Below are 22192 nucleotides of genomic sequence, written 5' to 3' on the forward strand. Positions count from 1 at the left end.
TTCATAATTAATATATTTAAATTCTTGAATAAAATCAAGGTATAAAAAGAATCTAATACATTCGGGTAGTTTTAATAAAAACCAATTTAAAATTTTGACTAGTATCATTAAAACTATATATTTTCATATAAATAAAATACTTCCACGGTGTCAATATCAATCGGTGCCAATCAATACATACATTTAGTTTAAAAAAATACTAACCTTGTGATTTAGAAATTAAAGACTTTTTAACGGATTTTAAACGCGATTCATTAATTATATTATAAACACTTTCGAATCGAAAGACGTTTCGAACACTTTACAGCGAGCGTGGTCACGGGGAGGCTGTTATTGTATTTATTAATATGGGAATTAATAACATAATGAATAAATCGCGTTTCAAATCCGTTAAAAAGTCTTTAATTTCTAAATGTATAATACTCGCGTAAAATCAAACATAATATAACCTTATGATGTTAAAACATTGACACAATATAATCATTTTAGACTCACAAATAGAACAAATGGTTTATATACTAGCGTTTTCACTTCATTGTATTTCCAATGAAATATAAGTAATAAATACATAGAATAAATAGTTTGGTCAATAAATGCCCAAGTGCCGTTCAAATTAAAACCTTATCTCGTCGCATTAATGATCAGTTTGTATTGTATATTAAACGGTTCTTGGGTATGTTTTAGTCTAGTTTATTATTTGTTTTATTGTACGTCAATGCTTTTAAAAACATTCGATTTTAAAATATTAACCAATGAGAGACGAGACCTAAGGGCAATCTCACGACTTGCTGATGAAGTCGCTGATTGTCAATTCAACACTTTTTGCCTTATATTTTCATACAATTTCTGTCAATAAACTACAAAACATATCCAGACAACAGATAACATAATACCATACTAGCCAGACTATAAAACTGTCAAACAATCTGTAAACAACCAACCACCCGTCAGCTGATTAACTATCCTATTTAATCTTAGAGAACAGATATATATTATCGAAATATATTTATTGTATATAAATATACTATTGCATTGGCACTGGTGTAAGGTAGAATTGTTCTAGTCTATGGTCTGTTCATCGAGAATTGATAAGCATTATATCAATGTCTGAATCTGCATTTAGAAATTTGCAATAAGCCAAATTTAAGCTTCTTGCTTTTCAAATCTCACGGAACCGACTTGTAGTAAGGCATCTACGTATAACTAGGATAAATAGTAGGTAGAATTGAGGAGAAGTGAGTCTTTAGGTATTAAAAGTGTTTGAATATAAAAATTTGGCCTTACACGTTGACTATCTAGCGTGTTGGATTGTATCTAGCTTAATCTAGACCTAAGTGTAAGCTAAGCTACGTAAAGCTATTTAGGAAAAGGCAGCCCAAGCAATCTTCCGTAACATCTGTGTGGTGTTTTTCAAATTTCTAGTTCACTTAACCTGTGCTTGACTATAACTTAGAAGCTGCATTCATGTGGCCTCTCTTGCTACATTACACGTGATTTAAGCGAAAATTCTAGATATAATATATATTTTTTTGATTTCAAATAATTATATTAGAGATTTTCGTTTCATTTTGCATATATTATATTTACTCACTTCCAAACACATAAAATCACGGACACACTCATAGATGATCAATGACCGACACTGTTACACTCACCTATACGATTCACTCACACACACGTGTTTTACAATACGACATTGGACTTATCGCATACTTATTCTCATTTATACAGTTAGGAAGTTTCAAGATACTTATAGATAGAGACTACGTGTAGTGATACTCATAATACTGAGTTAAAAACATATCGTTTACTGTGTTATATAATTTTATATAACCATGTGCAGAGAATTACTATCTTTTCAATAAATATTATGCAGATCATCCAATCAACTCATTCAATAAATAGTGTTGTTATAATCTCTGTTCAATTCCCAAAGTGACACACTCACACGAGTTGTAACAAACTCATTATGTCGCCTATCAACACGCTAACTCACACTCACTACACACAAGAAATACGACGGACTTGACGTAATGATACGTATTCGATGTCTCACTCAGACTTACAGGATACAATAATAAGATTGACACACTGACACACTCATGTCATATAGTTTCAACTTTAAAGTGAACTAAAAATTTGACGCAACCTAACTCCCTCTAAGTAAAAACAAACATTTCACAATATTACTATCGATACATTCGAATAGTCTTAAAAGTTTCGGTCGATATATATTCAACAATTATCAAATTGCTTAATGTGTCATGTGTCATTAAAGCGTTAATGTGTCATGCGAAAAATAGTGTTGTCCTTGTCACTCTTGCTAGAACGTGCATATAGCCTAGCATAGAACCGATAAAAGAGGTCAGAAGGGCCTTGTGAGCAATCTTATATATTGAAAAAATAATGACTCAATGAGGCATACATTGCTAGCAATGCAAGGGCATCGTCTTGGAATGGGTGAGCAATCGCGCATTGTAGTGCGTTCATTGCGATACAGCCGCTCGTCGGCTTTGGAGTTAAATAATGGTAGAAAACCGGAGACACGTGATCCCATACAAATCAGGAACTATTTTTCTAACCTCTTTTATATTAAGTTATGTGCAGTATAGCATAGTTGTCGATTTATGCTATTAAATACGCGAATTTCGTATTATCCTAAATACATATCAAGCTATTTCATGCTAACTTAATTATCTTGGTCGTGGCTTAAATATATTCAACGAAAAAAAGATTTAAGAAGAGTACATTACATTACTATTTTAACATACGTTCGTTGGTCGAAATTAATTGTATTTTAAAATAGTTTGAATCAAGTAAATAATAGTCAGACAATTTTAAATAATTTGTTAGAATTGTATCACTCATAAAATAAATATACTACAATTTAAAACGTCATGGCATCTATACTTAGTCTTTCGATAATATTTAAAAATATAGTCTACCTAAAATATTGCTAATTGCAACATATTTAAAGGCTATGATAGATTCTAACAAATTTGTTGAGCAAAAGGTTATTTGAACATAGAAATAAGACAAATATGACTACAACACTAAATGAATACACGCGAGAAAGATACGTCTTGTCAGGATTCAAAAAAAAGCTATAAGATGAAATTTGAGAATTTTCACTTTATACTAAACTAAGGAAATCAAAATAATAAAATATGCCAAAGTTAAATAATCATAATAATAACTTAATATCCCAAAAACTAGACAATCAATTGATAATTGGCAACCCAGATAACAAACGTCACCCTTAACCTATCAAGTGCACATCACACAGCCTAAAATTGCGCGGCAGTTCGAAAATCAAACGTGCTTGTTCTTTGTGTTGCCAGCTTTCCGTCGCCTAAAATTGCCCATTTGCCGGAGAATTTGAGCATTTTCATCGTCCACTTCTCTCTCCATGCCCGACGTGCCTGGCACCGTGCCCCATAATTTTATTTTGGTCGGTAAATATATTAAACCCAAAAGGGTGAGAACTGTAAAAGAAAATGGTGTTTATTAAGCCTTAAAAGAAGTTGACAGGCAGCAAAACATCTGCGATTTGTTATATATATTCTACAAAGATAATATCAGAACTCATCAATTTATTCTTCTTGAAAAGTTGAGATCACAGAGATGTTTTTTTTTTAATAAGATGACATGGCCCCGGGGGAGAATATTTCAACTTACAAATGTTTAAATGTCAAAATCGGTTCGTGTCTTGGTTTGATAATTTGGTCTGCAAAATATTTATGACCAATGGTGTTCCATAGATTATCATTGAATCGCTGTGGTATTTTATTAAAATGTCACACTTGGCCCCCTGCTGGTCAATAGCAATGCAATCTATAAATGAGTTTGGATATTTGGTATCATTCGAAGGAATTAGAAAACTTTCGAGTCGCCACTTTTTTTATTACAAACATGAGAAAATAAATTTCACTAACGTTTCCAAAGGTCTAATATCGGTCAAGCATTTTTGAAAATATCTCTAACACATTTTTATCGGTCGATTCGGAGTCTCTTAGACTCGACCCACTTTATATGGACATTGTTCAAACGTGAGATTCAAACTCTGTACACTTATCAAGGATCGGTGACAATCATCGAATGAAATTCATCAGTTTAGCCTATCATCCTTTTCAGGATTGGCAACATTAAACAACTGTTGGCCTTAGGTAAACTCTCTATGAAAGGAAATAAGAAAATTTAGTTGTTAACATCATCAGAGCGTGTTTTTTTCACCTTATTATTTAATCTTATAATTGTTTTGAGTGTAGGTTTACTTTTAGAAACTAAAAACTTTTTAACGGATTTTAAACGCGATTTATTCATTACGCCACTGACCACGCTCGTTGTAAAGTGTTCGAAACGTCGGGTTAATAATATAATGAATGAATCGCGTTTAAAATCCGTTAAAAAGTTTTTAATTTCTAAATGTATAATACTCGCGTAAAATCAAACACAAGAAAATACTATGTAGGTTTACTTACTATTCAGGACGCAGGGGAACACGACGTAAAAGTTTAATGTAGTGGAATGGAAATAGAACGCCTCTGAGAAGTATAATATTATGGTGAGCACAAGCGACCAGTAGCCCATGGACACCACCCTGGAAATCGTAATGAATCTGATAGTTTTAAATATGCAGATTATAGTATAGATTTATATGTGGTAGTCGAGCATGCTTCGACACGAATTGGGCCAGCTCGCACTGGGGAAGTACCACACCCCCACAGAAGACCGGCGTGAAATAGCATTCTGCTGTGTTTCCTTCGGTGAGTGGGGGAGCCGGAGGCCCATATCCTCCTCCTTACCCTTCCTAGTCCCTTCCTTTATTCCTCTCGTCAATCCTTTCCTTCTCCAAATAAAATCCAGTTGTAGAGGCGTAAGGTCGATTGCATACCTTACGCCTCTCCAAATGTCCATGGGCGGTGGTAGCGCTTACCATCGGGCGACCCACCAGCTCCATTGCCGACTGTGACATAAAAAAAACAAAACAGATTACTTAGACGTAGTTACAACTACGCGTCTGCAAGAATCGGTCCAGCTGACACTGGAGAAGGTACGACATCCCCACAGAAGACCGGCGTGTAATGATAGTATGCTACTGTTCAGTGAGCAGAGCATCCGAGGTCCCATATTCTCCAAAATTTAATGCGTGCGAAGCCGCGGACAAAAGCTAGGAAATAAATAAATAACTTCGGATACATGATGCATAGCTTTTCAGTATTTTAAATAGGAAAATATCGTTTATATACACTGTAACGAGTCGAGACCTAGATTCTTTATAGAAACTAGGTTAGGTCAACAATCTGATTAACGCGACGTGAGATAGATTCCACTTAGGCCACTCCATATCGATACATTAATATACTAGCTGTTCGCCCCGGCTTCGCCCGTGGTACATATATAGTGTATGTTACTCGTGGATAATGTAGCTTTCGAATGGTGAAAGAATTTTTCAAAATCGGTCCAGTAGTTTTTGAGCCTATTCGTTACAACCAAACAAACAAACAAAGTTTTCCTCTTTATTATAATATTAGTGTAGACTAACTTTTGCCCGCGGCTTCGTACGCGTTGAATTCGGTGAAGTTTATTGGAACATCCATTATCTATTAGATTGGATGCACTTCACACTATCTATCAATATATATCACACTAATATTATAAATGTGAAAGTTTGGATGTTTGTCCGTTAAAAAAGCGGAAAGAACGGATTTTGATGAACTTTGGTAAACAGACAGGGTATGAGCTGACTTGGGTGATAGGATGCTTTTCATCTCGATTAAATGCTCCCTTGGGATAAAACAGGAATCTTGATATCCGGGCGGATCCGGGACGAGCGTCAAGTTATACATATAAACTTTCCTTTTTAATCACGCTGTCTATTAAAAAGACCCATCAAAATCTGCTACGTAATTTTAAAGATTTAAGCATTCAAGATTTAAGCAGACCGCCTCCTTGGTACAGTGGTTAATGCGTGAGCGTAAGACCGAGGGGTCCTGGGTTCGAATCCCGGTGGGGACGCACAAAAAAAAAATGTCTCGGTCTGGCAGGACACAGAAGGCTGATCACCTACTTGTCCATAAAGAAAATCGATCAGTGAAACAGATGCATATCATCTGCCCCATACGCCACTAGGGGACACGGGACTTCACTTTTTTAAGCATACAAGCATACACAGAGACGGCGGAGAGCGACATTGCTTTTATAATATGTAATGATGTAATGATGAAATATCAGTACCATTTTTAACAGGCTTCTATTAATTTAACAAGTATGTTGGTATGTAACAGTAAACGAGTGTTTAGACTCGATTTTGACCAACTTTAATCGGACTGATTCAATTCAAACTCTGTACACTTATTAAGGATCGGTGACAATACAATATTATCATGAGTCTATCTCATTACCCTGATTAGGATCGTCGGGATTACATAATTTGCTTGCGTATAAGTGTAGGTGAAATAATTTAGTAGATTGAGCATTAAAGCGCGTTTTTTTTTTCTTTATTCTTTATATATTTATTCTTTATATATTTAATATATTTATTATTTATATTAGACTTTAAAATATACATGTCGCAGCGACTCAAGATTTATGCCAAAACCACTGTAATTTATCGACTCTTATACATATTTAGTACAAATAAAAACCCCTACCTATATTATAATTGCAAAAGTAACTGCCGTCCTCGCGTCTGCCCCTTCGTAACGCCTAAACCAACCAACCGATTTAGATAAAATTCGATACAGCGATTGTTCGAGACCCGAGACAGGACATAGGATAGTTTTCATCCCGGAAAGAGTACGGGATTGGGAACTATGCGGGTAAAACCGCGGACTATGTAGCTTTTTCTTTGACTACGCCCGGGCGGAAGCTGGTTCCATCTACGATATGATAACTATCTTACTATAATCACTACATAGTATAACACAAAGTCGCTTTCTCTGTCCCTATGTTCCTATGTATGCTTAAATCATTAAAACTACGCAACGGATTTCGATGGAACGATTTTAATAGATAGAATGGTTCAAGAGGAAGATTTATATGTAGAACATCTATTAAACTACTCTAAATTTAACGCGAGCGAAGCCGCGGATCAAAGCTAGTAATATTATAATTCCGAATGTTTGTGTGTATGGATGTATGTGTATGTTTGTTACTCTTTCACGCAAAACCTAATAAACAAATTGCAATGAAATTTGGTATGTTGATAGCTGGATAACTGGTATGACACATAGGCAACTTTTTATCCCGACATTCCTACGGGATAGGGACTTACGCGGGTGAAACCGCGGGGCGCAGCTAGTTTATCATAATCTGTGATACTCACGGCCTGTAATGAATGTACAAGGTGCAATGTATCAGGGCTAAAGCTTTTAGCACTGAAAACATCCCCAGCATCCTGGATATTGTACCTGGGAAACAAAAAAAAAAAAAATTGCAATGTTTTTTTTTTCTCAGATCCAATTTGAACCACCACCACAAACTACCTATTACAGCTGACATATATAAATAAAAATAAAAAAAATATATATATATATTATCTCCAATTGAACACTACCCATCACAGCTAGCTCATAAAACAATCCTAATCAAAGGTTGCTTGGTAGAGATTGGTTACAAGTGATGAGGCCGTCTATTTAACATGGTACATAAATCGTCATAGTTCATATTATATAGCCTATAGCCTTCCTCAATAAATGGGCTATCTAACACTGAAAGAATGTTTCAGATCGGACCAGCAGTTCCTGAGCTTAGTGTGTTCAAACAAACAGACAAACAAGTAAACTATTCAGCTTTATAATATTAGTATAGATTCTAGGGCTGATTATTCAATTTGATTTCTATTTTCCTGATTATTCAATCACCAAAAATTTTATTCAACTAATAAAGTATTACAAAACAATATAACAATGCCACATGTAACAGTCAGATAACGGCTTTTAAAACACATGTTTGATATGGTTATATTATATATATATTTAAATTAACATGATTTTTTTTAAATCGGTGCAGTGGTTTTTGCGTGAAAACGTTACAAACATACAAAAAGCTTCCTCATTATGATAAATTTTATTAAACATTTTAAATAGCTAAACTTACAGTCGAATTGATCATTTTCAGGGTTATTGCTAAGGAAAGACCTCTTCTCGATGTACGATCTTCCGGCGGTTCCTAAGTCCATGAACGCCACGAATGCTATCCAGCCGCGGAACGCATATAAAACTTTATTTTGAACTGCCATTATTTACAGAACACTTCCCCTGTTCCGAAAGACTAGTGTTCCAACACTTAGCGCCGCTAATTTTAATTCAAAAGCGGCCTATAAGAATCTAGCAAGTTACAAATTAACATAGATGAAGCAACCAATAATTGAATTAAGCAAGCAGGTTCCTAACTAGAAAATAACGCGCGTAATTTTAAGCGTGCAACGCACTGCGGCATTTTACCTGCATTAGTTATTTTTATGTAAAAAATTATATTTAGATCTCGAAAAAATAAAGATCGCGCAAGACATTTTTATGTCAACTATGTCAACATTGTGTATTGTCAAAGTCGTTTATGTGTCAGTGTCATTGTATTTTTTTTGGACTTGGGTGCAGATAGTATAGCATTATAATATTGGTTATTGGTACCGACACTGGTCACCCTGAAACAGAGGATTATTAATATCCTCATGCGTATTGACCTTTTATGTGGATTGTTTCATTTATGTATAAAAAATCGTTTATTTCCTGTTTGTGGAAAGGCTGTTTTGAAAACGTTTGAGTTATTAATATTATGGAATGAATCAGCGATTTATTAAAAATATTTAGATAAAAACGTTAATTGAACTATAACTGTATATTTATCACTTTAATACACTGAAATTGAATTTAAATATTGTAATTATTTTTATTAATATTTTTAAAACAATAATTGCCATATGAAATTTGATGCTCTATCCGTCTGCGGCTGATCACAAATACCTAAAAATATCGTCGCCATATTGGTATTGTCAAAAACTTCGGGATCTATCGGTGTGCAGGAGAAAATGGTTTTTCACATCATACAAAGCGTTTCAGAACAACCACAGTGATTCCGTAGAAAGCGCTTGAACTTTAGATGTTTCGTTTTCCGCGTTCCGTACTGATTTCTGTTTGCAAATGATGTTTCCCATGCAGAAATGTTCGGGGAGCGGGACGGAATCGGAGGCCGGTGGGATAGGTTTAGGCAAAACTTCCTTGCCTTCTGACGAACTGGCGTCAGCGGTGGCTGCTGTGTCGGACGAGATAGGGGATATCCTGAAGGACGAACTGGGGGATGCGGATAGGGCGGATCGCATTGGTGCAGAGCTCGCCGATCTGAGAGCGGAACTCGGTCTCCTTGCAGGTCTTGCCGACGAGCCTCAGCAGGACTTCCCGTCTCTGTTTGAAATAGCTGTAAGTAACCCTATCATGTCCTTACAACATCCTTTTACTGTGTCGTTGACCTTTAGTTTTGACATGTGACATTTTTTCGAAAATTTACACAAGTAATTGCATATTTATAGTTGAAACAAGATGTGCAGCCAAGTTTTTAAAAGTGGCACTTGTTGACAAAACATGTATTGTTAAATTATGTTGATTGATCTTTTCAAAACAGGCCATTATCATAGTTCTATTATTATTGAACACTGAAATTAACTTTGTTTATTTATTGATTGAACTGTAGTTTTATAACATTCATATATCTATATACCAACCATATGCTAACACGTAAATTCTTATTTTAACTGAATTTTTAAATCTACAAATATTAATAAAAAAGTATGTAAAACAAGACTAAACAAATAAAATAAAATATATTTATTTTATTTGAGACTGTCATGGAATATACATAGAAATATCAAGAGAAGAAGTAATTAAAATTAAAAATCCAATATGATACCTATTTGATTAGTTTCCAATCAATCTACACTAATATTATTAACAGGAAACTTTTGTATGTTTGTAATGTTCTCACACAAAAACCACTGGGTCGTTTTCAAAAATCTTTCACCATTAGAAAGCTGCAACTTAACTGAGTGACATAAGCTATGTATATGCACCCTGGGCAAAGCGGGGGCAAATGACTAATCAGAAATAAATTTCAACTCAAAATTGCATATAAGACCTTTATGTAAAACACATGCAAATATTTCCATATGACCTTCATCTATAAAAGTTACACTTAATTGCTTTTAATTTACTTATGATATTTATAAAAATAAACTAGAACCGGTTTTAGCACCCTGGACGACTCACTTGTGTGCAAACATTCATATAATGTTTGAGTTCAAGTGGGCAATAAAACATCCGCAAAAAATACTTGTGGATTTGGATATCTGTGATGCCTTGCATGATATTAGAGGAAAATTTTACACATTTATATAGTAACTAGCTTTAGCCTATGGCTCATGTTCATTCGGAGTAGTTTAATAGATGTTATTATACATATAAACCTTCCTCTTGAAGCGCAATCTATTAAAAAAGAAAGAACTCCTTTGTGTAGTTTTAAAGACACATAGGGACATAGGCACACATAGGGATAGAGAAAGCGACTTTGTTTTATATGATGTAGTGATTAATCCTACTTCCTATCCTACTAATATTATAAATGCAAAGGTTTGTAAGGATGTGTGTGTTTGTTCCTCTTTCACGCAATAACTACTGTACCGGTTGCAAATTCAAAATTCAACAAAGGAAATTTGATACTCAGATAGCTGGACAACTGGAATAACATACAGGCAACTTTTTAGCCCGATACGGGATACGGACTTATGTGGGTGAAAATTAGCTAGTAAGATTATATGTGCAAAAAAGATTACCTTATGCAATTTAATAATATCATTATCAATACTTTAGATACTGTTAGGATAAGAGATATATGTGCTACCTCGTAAGTAAGGAGTATGTAACGCTCAAAATTTAAAAGAAAACTGGAAACATTACACACATGTACTATAGCAGTTAATAAATCTTTCTAATATTTATAATGTAATATGTTAATTATGTAAGTATATGTGTATATTATATGTATAAAATTAAAGCTATAGAAATACTTGTTAATGCCTGCCACCAACACAACCAGATTTTAATAAACTAAATAGTTACAAAATTATCTAGTTAAGACTAAAAGATTTGTACTGAGTATGATTTGAATTAAGTAGTGGTATATGAAAGTGGTTAACGCGTGAGCTTAGTACCGAGGAGTCCTGGGTTCAATTCCCAGTGGGGATGCAAATAAAAAAAAAAATTCAAGGTCTGGCAGAAAACAGAAGACTCATCACCTACTTGTCCAGAAAGAAAATCTATCAGTGAAACAGATGTATATAGTTTGCTCCATACCCCACTAGGGGACACAGTACTTCACTTCATATTGGAGAGCATATAAAGGATTTAATTATCATTCATTCATACACACACACACATATATATATATATATATATATATATATGTGTGTGTGTGTGTATGTCATTTATTTATCCTACTCATATTATAAACGCGAATTATTGTAAGTATGAATGGATGCTTTCACGCAAAAACTACTGAACCAATTGCAATTAAAATAGCTGGACAGCTGGAATAACTCATAGACAACTTTTTATCCCAATATTCCTACGGGATACGGACATACTCGAGTGAAACCGCTGGGTGCAGCTAGCTTACCTTTTTAGTCTCCCGACTACTGGGAATCTTCCCCAAGATCTATGGGTGCTATTAAGTATTGAACAAAGGTCATTAGAATAGATTTTAGGAAACTTGGCAGTCTTAGGTTTATTATTATATAAGCTATACACTAGATTTTGTTATGGGCTGTTAGTATCAGCGAGTTTATCCATTTATTTACTATAGTTTTATTCTGCAAAGTGTTTTATAGGCTATAATTATGTAACACGGCTGACGCCGGGGCGAACAGCTAGTCTAGATATACAAAGGCGAAAGGGGCTGACTGATCTACCAACGCTCAGCCTCAAACTAGTGTATATAACTTACTAGCTACCTCCCGCGGTTTCACCCGCGTGAGTCCGTATCTCGTAGGAATATCGGGATAAAAAATTGCCTGTGTGTTATTCCAGTTGTCCAGCTATCATCGTACCAAATTTCATTGCAATCGGTTCAGTAGTTTTTGCGTGAAAGAGTAACAATCATACACATACACATACATCGACAAACTTTCGCATTTATAACATTAGTAGGATTAGTACGATAGAATGTCACTCAGTGAAGTTGCATTTTTCTAACAGTGAAAGAATTTTTAAAACCGCTCCAGCGATAGCTGCGTTACGTACATTACAAACATGCGAAAGTGAGGGAAGTTTTATAATACTAGTGTAGATTTATAATGGCACTACGTCGATAACTTCAGATCGGTCACCGCGCGTCCGGCAGCGGTTCCTCCACGTCCTCGTCGTGGTCCGGCGCGCGCGGCAAGGCGAGGCGCGCCGCGCGGCCGCAGCGCGCGAACCGGAAGCGGCCGATCGTCAAAGGGAAGGAGGTGATTAATTTTTTTATGCCATAACAGCGGGCAACTGGGCTGGGTGGGTCGCCAATGGTAAGTGATCACCACCGTTCGTGAACAGAGCAGAGGTGGAGGCTGAGGGAATGCGCTGCTCGCTTTTAAGGGGTGACGGATAAGGAAAGGATTGACGAGTGGAAATAAGGATTGGAATGGGAAGGGTGAGGAAAAGGAAACGTGTGTCCGGCTTGTGTCCGGATCTCCCACTCGACGTATGTTACTGTTTCACGCCGGTCTTCTCTGGGGGTGTGTTTAGTTGTGGAGGTGTGTAGTTTCCCGATGCGAGCTGGCCTAATTTTTTGATTGATTACCGTAATTATATTAAATTTAAATAAAAATAAATATCCCCGTCAAGCGCGCCCTTGAGCGCGTCCCTACCAGAATGAACCTTCAGTTCACACAAGCGTCCGTATAGTGTAGTAGCTCTTCGGACTAACATCACAACAAAAAAAATATAATCATTTTGTTAATTTAAATGTACCGCGCCATAATCACACTTCCACCGCCTCCTTGGTACAGTGGTTAGCGCGTGAGCTTTGAACCGAGGGGGCCTGGGTTCGATTCCCGGTGGGGACGCAAAAAAAAAAAAGTCTCGCTCTGGCAGGACACAGAAGGCTAATCACCTACTTGTCCATAAAAAAAATCGATCAGTGAAACAGATGTACATCATCTGCCCCATACCCCACTAGGGGACACGGGACTTCACTTATAATCACACCTCCCTCTATCCATCTCCCTCTATCACACACACCAAGCGATAATTCCGTCCCTCTCGCGCAGATGTGCCGGCGCCGCAGCGCCGCGGCGCGCCGCGCGGCGTCGCTGCGCGTCCGGCGCGCGGACGCGGCGTCCGACGCGAGCGACGTCGGCGCGGACTCCGACTCGGACGACCAGTGGACTGAGCTGGATGATTCATGTATGCGATGATTGTTTTTAACACGCTATCGTTAGCTTCACCTGTATGTTTGTAACGTAAACATTAACTCGTTTATTACTAGCGGTCGCCCGTGGTACATATATTGCCTATTGCCTTCCTCAATAAATGGACTATCTGACACTGAAAGAATTTTTCAAGTCGGACCAGTAGTTCCTGAGATTAGTGCGTTCAAACAAACAAGCTCTTCAGCTTTATAATCCTACTTCCTTCCTATCCTACTATCCTACTTATATTATGAATGCGAAAGCTTGTGAGGATGTGTGTATGTTTGTCACTCTTTTCTCACGCCAGAACTACTAACCTGATTGCAATGAAATTTGGTACGTAGACAGCTGGACAACTGCATAACATATAGGCAACTTTTTATCCCGATATTCCTACGGGTCCTATGACAATGTTAATGGGTTATGTAAACTGAAACTAAAACATTTATTAAGTTGATTAGAATTGTTCTAGAAGTATATTTGAATCTTAATAACAACATAGTTTATTGAGAAATTTTGAAACATAGTTTATTGTTTAAAGAAAATGATATGTTTGCTTCGGAACTTTCAGATGGGTGAACCGATTTTGATGATTCAAATTTGGTTGGATAGTTTCGACAATTTGAAGCAAATTTATATTATTACTAGCTGAACCCGGCAAACGCTGTCCTGCCTTACTATTATCATTAAGGGGTAAGATAGATGTTGCCCGATTCTCGGACATACCCGATATGCACACAGAATTTCATAAGAATCGGTCCAGTCACTTCGCAGGTGTTGGGTAACTAAAACTGTGACCCGGGATATTTCTATATAAGTTTTTTTTTTTGTTGAAAGATCCATTTTTGTTTTTATTTTCATTTTCAATATGTTTATTTCAGCTGCGTCTTCGGATAAAGATCGAGCCGGCGTAGATGACATCTGCCCGGGATACCAGGACAAGGGATCCGTAAGTGTTTAAAAGTCGCTAGTGTAGCAATGAGTGGGAGTGGGCAGGAATTGGGTCAGCTCGCATCGGGGAAGTACCACACCCCCACAGGAAGCCAGCGTGAAATAGAATCATGCTACTGTGTTTCGTACGGTGAGTGGGGAGAGCCGGAGGCCAGTATCCTTTGTCTCATTATTCCCTGGCCATTCCTTATCTCCAGTCGTCAAACCTTATCTTATCCTTTACCCCCTAAAGCGGGCAGCACATTCGCAGACGCACTAGAATGTTCATGGGCGGTGGTCGCTTACCATCAGACACGACTATCGGATCCTTTTCTGACGATAACATAAAAAAAAATAAATAAATAAAAAAACATTTTTCGAATGGAGTATCTGCTTTGTTATATGAATGTGTTATTATATAAAAACTCATTAAACTATCAAACAGCAGGTGGAACCGCCAGCGATGGGCCAATTCCTGCTGCCGCTGCTGAGTGCTGAACCAGCCCCCGAGCCGGACCACTTTCTCATCAGGCACGAGGACATACTCCAGGTGAGGAATGGAGACCAGAGAGAAGTGGGCATCGAGGTCCCATGGATAGAGGTGGTTAGAGGTGTCTTGTAGAAGTGGAAATCTGTAGAGTCCTAGTTAATTGTTAAAAACATAATTTATAAAATGAATAAATAAAAGTGTGACGTTTTTATGAGGAATAAAGAATAATAAAAATTTTAATTGTAAAAATAGCAATACAATATCATGTTTTAGGAATGTTGGTTGATTATTATTACACAGTAAGTACATATTTTCAACTGACTGTAAAAAAGGAGTATGATGTTGATGATAAGATTTATGATTATGGTGATGATGCTGATGATGATGATGATGAATATTCAATCACGTTTTTTCAGCTGCTTGCGTCGGCGGAGGAGACCGTCCGCGATGAAGCGCCACTGGAGGATGACGTCACACTGGACCAGCAGACGGACGCGTGAGTTGTGAATCAATTAATTAGCGAATGATTTATTAATTAGTCGTGCTAAATTAAAAAAAAATGTATTAATTCAGAGAGCCTTGTGTAGCATTAAGAACATTTTGTATGTTTTTTTGAAGTGAAAACTCCTTTAGGCGCGTTGAGCGTTTTGGTAGAGGGTAAAATCCTCGGTTCGCGTCACCGACATGCTGATGATAATAGTATATCTATAGCTATGGAGAGCCAGACTAGCGCACGCGCAGTAGCCTGTGTACACGTATACACTAATACATCGACTATTCCTGACTGTATTATGTGCGCGTACATAAAAAATTTCATATAATTTTTGCATATAGTTTTAATTGCTCTCAACTTAATAGTTCCGTTTTCACTTCTATCATCAGTCCCACGACTGCTAGTGTTTTTTTTTTAATTTCAAAAAAATACGAAAAATATTTGCTCTGTTTTCAGGCTGTCTGAGGGCATGTTCGAATGTGAGGAGCCAGTCGTCACACCAGAGGATGAAGCCGCCCTGTTTCATTTCGTGTGTGGTGAGAAAATATTTTTATAGCAAACAATAATATAGCAAATTTAAAAACTTTACCGTTTAAACCTATTTGTTTTCGCTCATAGTGCATATTGTTATAGAAACCTATTCGAATTTAGAATTTGAATTCGAATTTTAAATTTGAATTCGAATTCGAATTTTCGAATTGTTAAAGTTCTAATACGAATTTGGTTTAAATAAACAATGAATGAATGGGTAATATCGTTCGGATTTTGAATTTCGAACTACGTGTTCGAATTTTGTATCTCGATTTTTTTTTTAATTCTGTCGCAGCAGACGCGGAGCAAGGCGGCGACTCGTCGGAGTTCAAGCCAATCGAGGAGTGGCTGCTCGGCGTGTACCACTCGTGGTGCGAGATCAGCGCGCTCATGTACACCCTTATGGGGACCAACATGTATGTGCCCCATGCTTTATAGCGATTGTTTTTTTTTATGTCCTTGCGGGCATTTGAGCTGGTGGTTCGCCTGATGGTAAGCGATCACCCGCCCGTGGACTTTTGTAGAGGCAGTGGTTCTGCGAATGCGCTGCCCGATTTTAAGGGGACTGCGATAAGGAAAGTATTGACGATTGGAAAGAAGGAATGGACTGGGAAGATTGAGGAAATCGAAACGGGTCTCCGGCTGTGTACCGCAGATGAAGTCGGGGCGAACAGTTATTATATAATATGTTATGTTCATGAAAATGTATGACATTTATAAATATAAGAAAATAAAATAAAAATAAAAATTTTGCACCACTTTTGAAAGATAGATAGATAGATCGATAGATACATGGATAAACAGCACAAAAATACAACACAATTAGAATACAAAAAAAAACAAAGCGATGGAATACAGTAATATTCAAAACACACAAAATTCAAAACAACATATTCAATACCCCCCCTTGCTTTCTAACATATAGATATCGACAAAAAAAAAAACACTTTTTTTATGTTTCTCCGTCTGTCCCACCGGCAGGAGCGTCGACATGGTGAAGTCGGCGTGGTCGTACCGCGCGCGGTTCGGCTGCCACTGCCGGCTCTGCCTCAGCGCGGCCAGCAACGTGGCGGCGCTGCGCCGCGCGCTCGCCGGCATCGTGCGGGCGCTCGCGCACGGTACGGCGCACGCGCATGTCAAGACATAGACATAGACATAGACATACATTTATTCACAATCAAATACACACACAACAATTAACAAAAAAAGACAAAACACTGAGCATAAAACGGGAAATAAGAAAAAAAAACATATAAAAAGAAAATAAATAAAATAAAAACTAACTTAGGTTGCTGTGATGTGTTATGGCTGTGAAAAGGTCCAGGCTCAGCTTTATATGCCATGAGTCAATTGACCCATGAAGCTGTTAATTCTGCCAGAACCCAGAAGGAAGATGGATAGATTAGAAATAAAAAGTACAGTAGACATGTAGTAGAGATAAAAAAAACACACGGTTTGATTATCGTTAATTCGTTAATCAATCTAAATTCCATGGTCGGCGTACGTGTGGCGCATGCGCATGCGCACGATAAATGTATATCTTTATAAAAAAAAGTATGCTTTGATTATAATTCAATCAATCAAAATTGCACAGTCAGCATACGCATTGCGCATGCGCATTCTAACATGTAGTTGAATAAAAACACGTTTTGATAATCGTTACACGTTCAAAATTTCATGATCACCGTACGTGTGAAAGCGCCCACTCATGCGCATGATACATGTAATTTGAAATAATAACACGCATTGATTATAGAATCAAAAAAGGGTCTTTGTGCTTTGTGGCAATTAAACAACTGGATTTCACAATAGAACTAGTTTATTTCAGGAACGCATTAATTATCGTTGCCAAAAGCAAAAACTACAGAAATGGGTGCGTTCAACTAGATCGTACGATCAGTGTACGTGCGCCTGCGCATCACAAATGTAGTTGTGGAAAAAAATACGCTTTGATTATCATTAATCAATCATCATTGTCTCACTTGCTCTGATCCTGTCACCCTACTTAATATGACAAATATATCAACAGAAGGTGATCAGGATTGTCCTCGGACATGCTTCTAAGCGTGTAATTGAAAGTCGGTTGTAGTTCAAATTTAAATTAAATGACAATATCACTTTAACCGTTAACTTAACACTGGAAATTGGAACGCGGTACAGTTCCCAGGAGACTTGCTATCGCAGAGACGGCTGGACCATTTCTGACTGTCCCGCTCCGCGTACGCCCCTCCTAGACTCTATATACCGCTATAAGATGGCGCTGGCGCTCCAATACCTCGATGTTTTCATAATTTTTTTTGTGTGTATCCGACAAATATATAATGAATACAAGAATGCTTGTTACTCTTTCAAATGCAGGCTGCTGAACGGATTCTGATAATACTTGACGGTAGCTTACGCATCAGAATGACACACGAGTTATAGAAGATCATTATGCTTTGGCGCAGCGCTTTCGAAAAGAGAATGCTTTATGAAGTCCATCCAAATCTCAGATTGGGATGACCTTAGGTCTAGGTTTTTTGATGCATCGTCTATATATATAAAAATGAAACCCGTTTTCCTTGGTCACGGCATCACGCGTGAATGGCTAGACCGCTTTCACTAATTCTTTTTTTGTTGTATTTGTTATTATTACGAGAAGTTACTTACGGAAAAACATATTAATAAACTCTCAGAAATATTGAAAAATGTACATTTAATTTTGCATATTTTAAAAAACGCGAGTAACAAATGTCAATGTCATTCACAGCCATAGACTATATTGATGAAAGAGCATCGTTTGTTTGCATCATTGCAACGCTAAGGCGGTACGAAGTTCGCCGGGTCAGCTAGTGAACAATAATTTAATTCATCTATTTCGTATTACAGTGAACAGCACAACGGCAGTTGCCAGCGCTCTGGTCAAAATGCTGCATCTCAACTCGGCCGAGCTCTCGCCGTCGAACTGGCAGTTGCATAGGATCAAGGTGCCTGACGAAGGTGCGTTCGGTGCATAGTGTCAAGTGTCAAAGTGTCAATGTGTTGAGACTTACTCGAGTGTTGTGCGATCCGGTTAAGAATGTGCATCGGTTCAGCGCGATTGTGTGACGTCATAGGTGTCGATTCAATTCAATGTACTAAGACTAGTACAGCATTAACCACTAAGGCACAATTAAACAGAATATTGTTACAATGCATTCGGTTTCTAGAAGTAAATGTTTCTAAGTGCATTCGTGTTCGACACATGAGAGTTATTGACATTCGTATAATAGCTGTGTCCCGCGGTTTTACTCACGTAGTACCTAATGTTAAATAGCCAAAAGCTGTCCTCAATAACTGGGCTGTCCAATGCTGAAAGAATTTTTCAAATCGGACCAATAGTTCCCGAGATTAACGCGTTCAACCGAACAAATTCTTCAGCTTTATAGTACTAGTATATGGATCACCTTAGGGCCTAGCCATAAATATTATATCACTAAATTCTTTGACCCCTCCCCTATCCTTGTCGTAGGTAGTCGCGTTTTAGAGCCACCCCCACCCCTGTGATGTGACGTCATATGTTGTAATTTCATGCGTTTTTAAAAATCAATAGAAAATAGTAAAGGAATAAATTTTGATTAACTTTGTAAATGTTAAATTACGCATCTTGATACATATTTATATCCGGCTAGTGATCTAATGGTGTTTACGTATTTACATATATCCTATATCCTTTTCCTTCCCAGTCCTTTCCTTTAATCCTCTCGACAATCGTTTCTTAACCCCTTCCCAATTAATGTCGACAATCCATTTGTAGAAGCGTAAGGTCTGCAATCGACCTTACGCCTCTCCATGGGCGGTGGTAGCACTTACCATCAGGCGACCCACCAGATCTATTACCGACTATGAAAAAAAAAATACTGTTACGTCACCACATAGTATAAAGCAAAATCGTGTCTGTCCCTGTGTCTTTATGTATGTATGCTTAGATCTTTAAAACTGCACAACGGATTTTGATTGGGTTTTGTTTTTAATACATAGACTGATTCAAGAGGAAGGTAAATATGTATAATGACATCTATTAAATTACTCCGAATTAAACGCGTGCGAAGCCGCGGCCAAAGCTTTCAAAGAAAAATTCAAAAATTCTAAATTCAAAAATTAAAATAATAATTTATTAAATTTCCAGGCGCAGAGATAATCCAGCAGCACTTGACGAAGCTGGCCAGCCAGAACGAGGTGGCCAAACAGTTTGTTAACAAGGTCTGTCTCTGTCGCACGTACGACCGACCGTTTGAGAAGCAGTGAGTGTTGATTACTTTATTATATAATAGTGTTTTTTTAATTGCCTTTCTTAATTCTTGACCGCCTCCTTGGTACAGTGGTTAACGCGTGAGCGTAGAACCGAGGGGTCATGGGTTGAATTTCCAGTGGGGACGCACAAAAAATAATGTCTTGGTCTGGCAGGACACAGAAGGCTGATCACCTACTTGTCCGTAAAGAAAATCGATCAGTGAAACATGTGTAAATCATCTGCCCCATACAACAGTAGGGGACACGGGACTTTACTTAACATTTCTTAACAATTATTTTATAAGATTTATTACTAAGATGACATGTGATATATGCCAACCCTGTCTGTGTTCCCTGACGGGTATAATCTTTAGATCTTCAAAGGTAGAGTGACCTTGTAGGGAAGCGCGCTTCATCCTAGACTACTTATACGCTTACCAGCAGGTGAGGTGGTAGTTAAGCGCTTCTCTATCATACATAAAAAAAAAAAAAAAAAAACCCGCACTTGGCCGTTGTATTATGGCCTGAACCCTCAGGACCCATAGGAGGCCTGTGTTGCAGCATTGCGGACATATATGGGCTGATGATTATGATGATTATGATGATGATGATGATTATTATTATATTATATTAGTGTATTTCTGATCTGATTGAATATCTACGAAGTCACATGTGCTTTTTTCTGCACATAAAGCTATATTATATATATATATATATATATATATATATATATATATATATATATATAGCAAAAAAATATTATGAATAGATAACTTGTCGTGGGAGGGTAAACCGGTTCGTTACGTTGTAGTACGTACGTACGTACGTACCTGTAGTGATCCTTCGAGCCGTATTCAAAATAGCGCTATGACATTACAGATATGCTGTCGAGAGGTTTTTCAGGATATTGGAAAATTTCAAAGCTGCATCTACTATCACTTTCAAGGTGAGAAATATAGTGTTTCTTTTTCATTTTTTTGTAATGTATATATTGTATATTACATATATACATATTATGATATTTATAAGGTCATATGCATCTATAAATGCATAAAGAATGTGACCCTATTCATTTGTAGTGACACCTCATCATATGTGGTGCAGTAATATTTATTACTAGCGATCTGCCCCGGTTTCATCCCGTATAGCCTTTTTCACTCTGAGATCATGTACATGTCAGTGAAGGAATTTTTGAAATCAATCCAGTAGTTTCTGAGATAAGCGCTTTCAAATAAACGATAAAATATTAGAAGTGCACATTTTAATTGTGTTTACATTATGAAAAGTCTTATTATTTTAGCTAACATTCATTAAATACGGCACAGAGTCTCTTGCCGGCTCTTTGTAAAAACTACTGTCCGAACTGGACTCCATTTTGACGATTCAAAAGTAATCTTCGCTTAAACCTACCTGTTTAATAAAGTATTATACAACAAAATTAAAATGTCATTTGTAAAACCTTATACGAATGGTTGTCGAATGAACAGACGTTAAACCGTCCCCCCCCCCTCCCCTTCTCCCTCTGTCCCTCTCCCTTCCGTGCCCCGGTTCCCTACCCGGTGACGTCAGGTGGAGCTGATCCCTCCGTCGGGCGGCGGGCCGCAGTGGCGCTGGGTGGGCGGCGCCCGGCGGCGGCTCGCGCGCTGCCTCGCCGCGCACCACCGCGCCAACACCGCGCGCCGCCTCGCCGACATGGCCGCGCGCACCGCGCCCGCCGACCGTGAGTTACGCACGCGCACGTGCACACGCACACACGCACGCATACACACACACACACACGTACACATATACATGCACGTGACAGGCTGACGCACGCACACACACACAAGCAGACTCACGCACAATATACGCGCACGTACACGTGCGCACACGCACAATACATACGCCCTAATACACACATACTGTGCCATACAAAAACAACATTTGCTCATATTATGTATTTATCACAATTTTACACTTGACTACTATAGCTAATATTATATTTTTGAAGTGGGAGTCGAGCACTGCTTCGGCACAAATTGGGTCAAGCTCGCACCGGGGAAGTTACCACACCCTCACA

General features: G+C 37.7%; 2 protein-coding genes across 2 annotated transcripts in view; one reads left to right on the forward strand and one right to left on the reverse strand.

Moving 5' to 3' along the window:
- Window positions 1-326: 326 nt before the first annotated feature.
- Window positions 327-8514, reverse strand: LOC119839264. Its single transcript, XM_038365491.1, has 4 exons — window positions 8101-8514; window positions 7328-7412; window positions 4482-4600; window positions 327-3485 (listed from the first exon to the last, which is right to left on the reverse strand). Exons 1-4 carry the CDS (start codon window positions 8240-8242, stop codon window positions 3313-3315), a joined length of 519 nt encoding a protein of 172 aa, XP_038221419.1. The 5' UTR covers window positions 8243-8514; the 3' UTR covers window positions 327-3312.
- A 468-nt stretch (window positions 8515-8982) lies between these two features.
- LOC119839214 overlaps window positions 8983-22192 on the forward strand; it is a 32498-nt gene continuing 19288 nt past the window's right edge. Inside the window, exons 1-13 of the mRNA XM_038365433.1 lie at window positions 8983-9419; window positions 12368-12496; window positions 13298-13433; window positions 14320-14387; window positions 14814-14918; window positions 15275-15354; window positions 15808-15887; window positions 16178-16298; window positions 16864-17000; window positions 18751-18861; window positions 20030-20144; window positions 21013-21079; window positions 21703-21872. Coding sequence (XP_038221361.1) covers window positions 9144-9419; window positions 12368-12496; window positions 13298-13433; window positions 14320-14387; window positions 14814-14918; window positions 15275-15354; window positions 15808-15887; window positions 16178-16298; window positions 16864-17000; window positions 18751-18861; window positions 20030-20144; window positions 21013-21079; window positions 21703-21872 — 1595 coding nt within the window. The 5' untranslated portion in view covers window positions 8983-9143. The remainder of the gene's footprint in view (window positions 9420-12367; window positions 12497-13297; window positions 13434-14319; window positions 14388-14813; window positions 14919-15274; window positions 15355-15807; window positions 15888-16177; window positions 16299-16863; window positions 17001-18750; window positions 18862-20029; window positions 20145-21012; window positions 21080-21702; window positions 21873-22192) is intronic.

This window comes from Zerene cesonia, unplaced genomic scaffold, assembly GCF_012273895.1.
Source record: "Zerene cesonia ecotype Mississippi unplaced genomic scaffold, Zerene_cesonia_1.1 Zces_u010, whole genome shotgun sequence".
In the NCBI taxonomy this organism is placed as follows: domain Eukaryota; kingdom Metazoa; phylum Arthropoda; class Insecta; order Lepidoptera; family Pieridae; genus Zerene; species Zerene cesonia.

Coding starts and splice junctions, on each gene's coding strand:
- LOC119839264 (XM_038365491.1), bottom strand. CDS start 8,242: ATGGCAGTTCAAAATAAAGTTTTATATGCGTTCCGCGGCTGGATAGCA. Junction 4,601..7,327: donor TTGTACATTCATTACAGGCC/GTGAGTATCACA, acceptor TACGATTTCCAG/GGTGGTGTCCATGGGCTACT. Junction 3,486..4,481: donor GTTCCCCTGCGTCCTGAATA/GTAAGTAAACCT, acceptor TTTCTTTTACAG/TTCTCACCCTTTTGGGTTTA.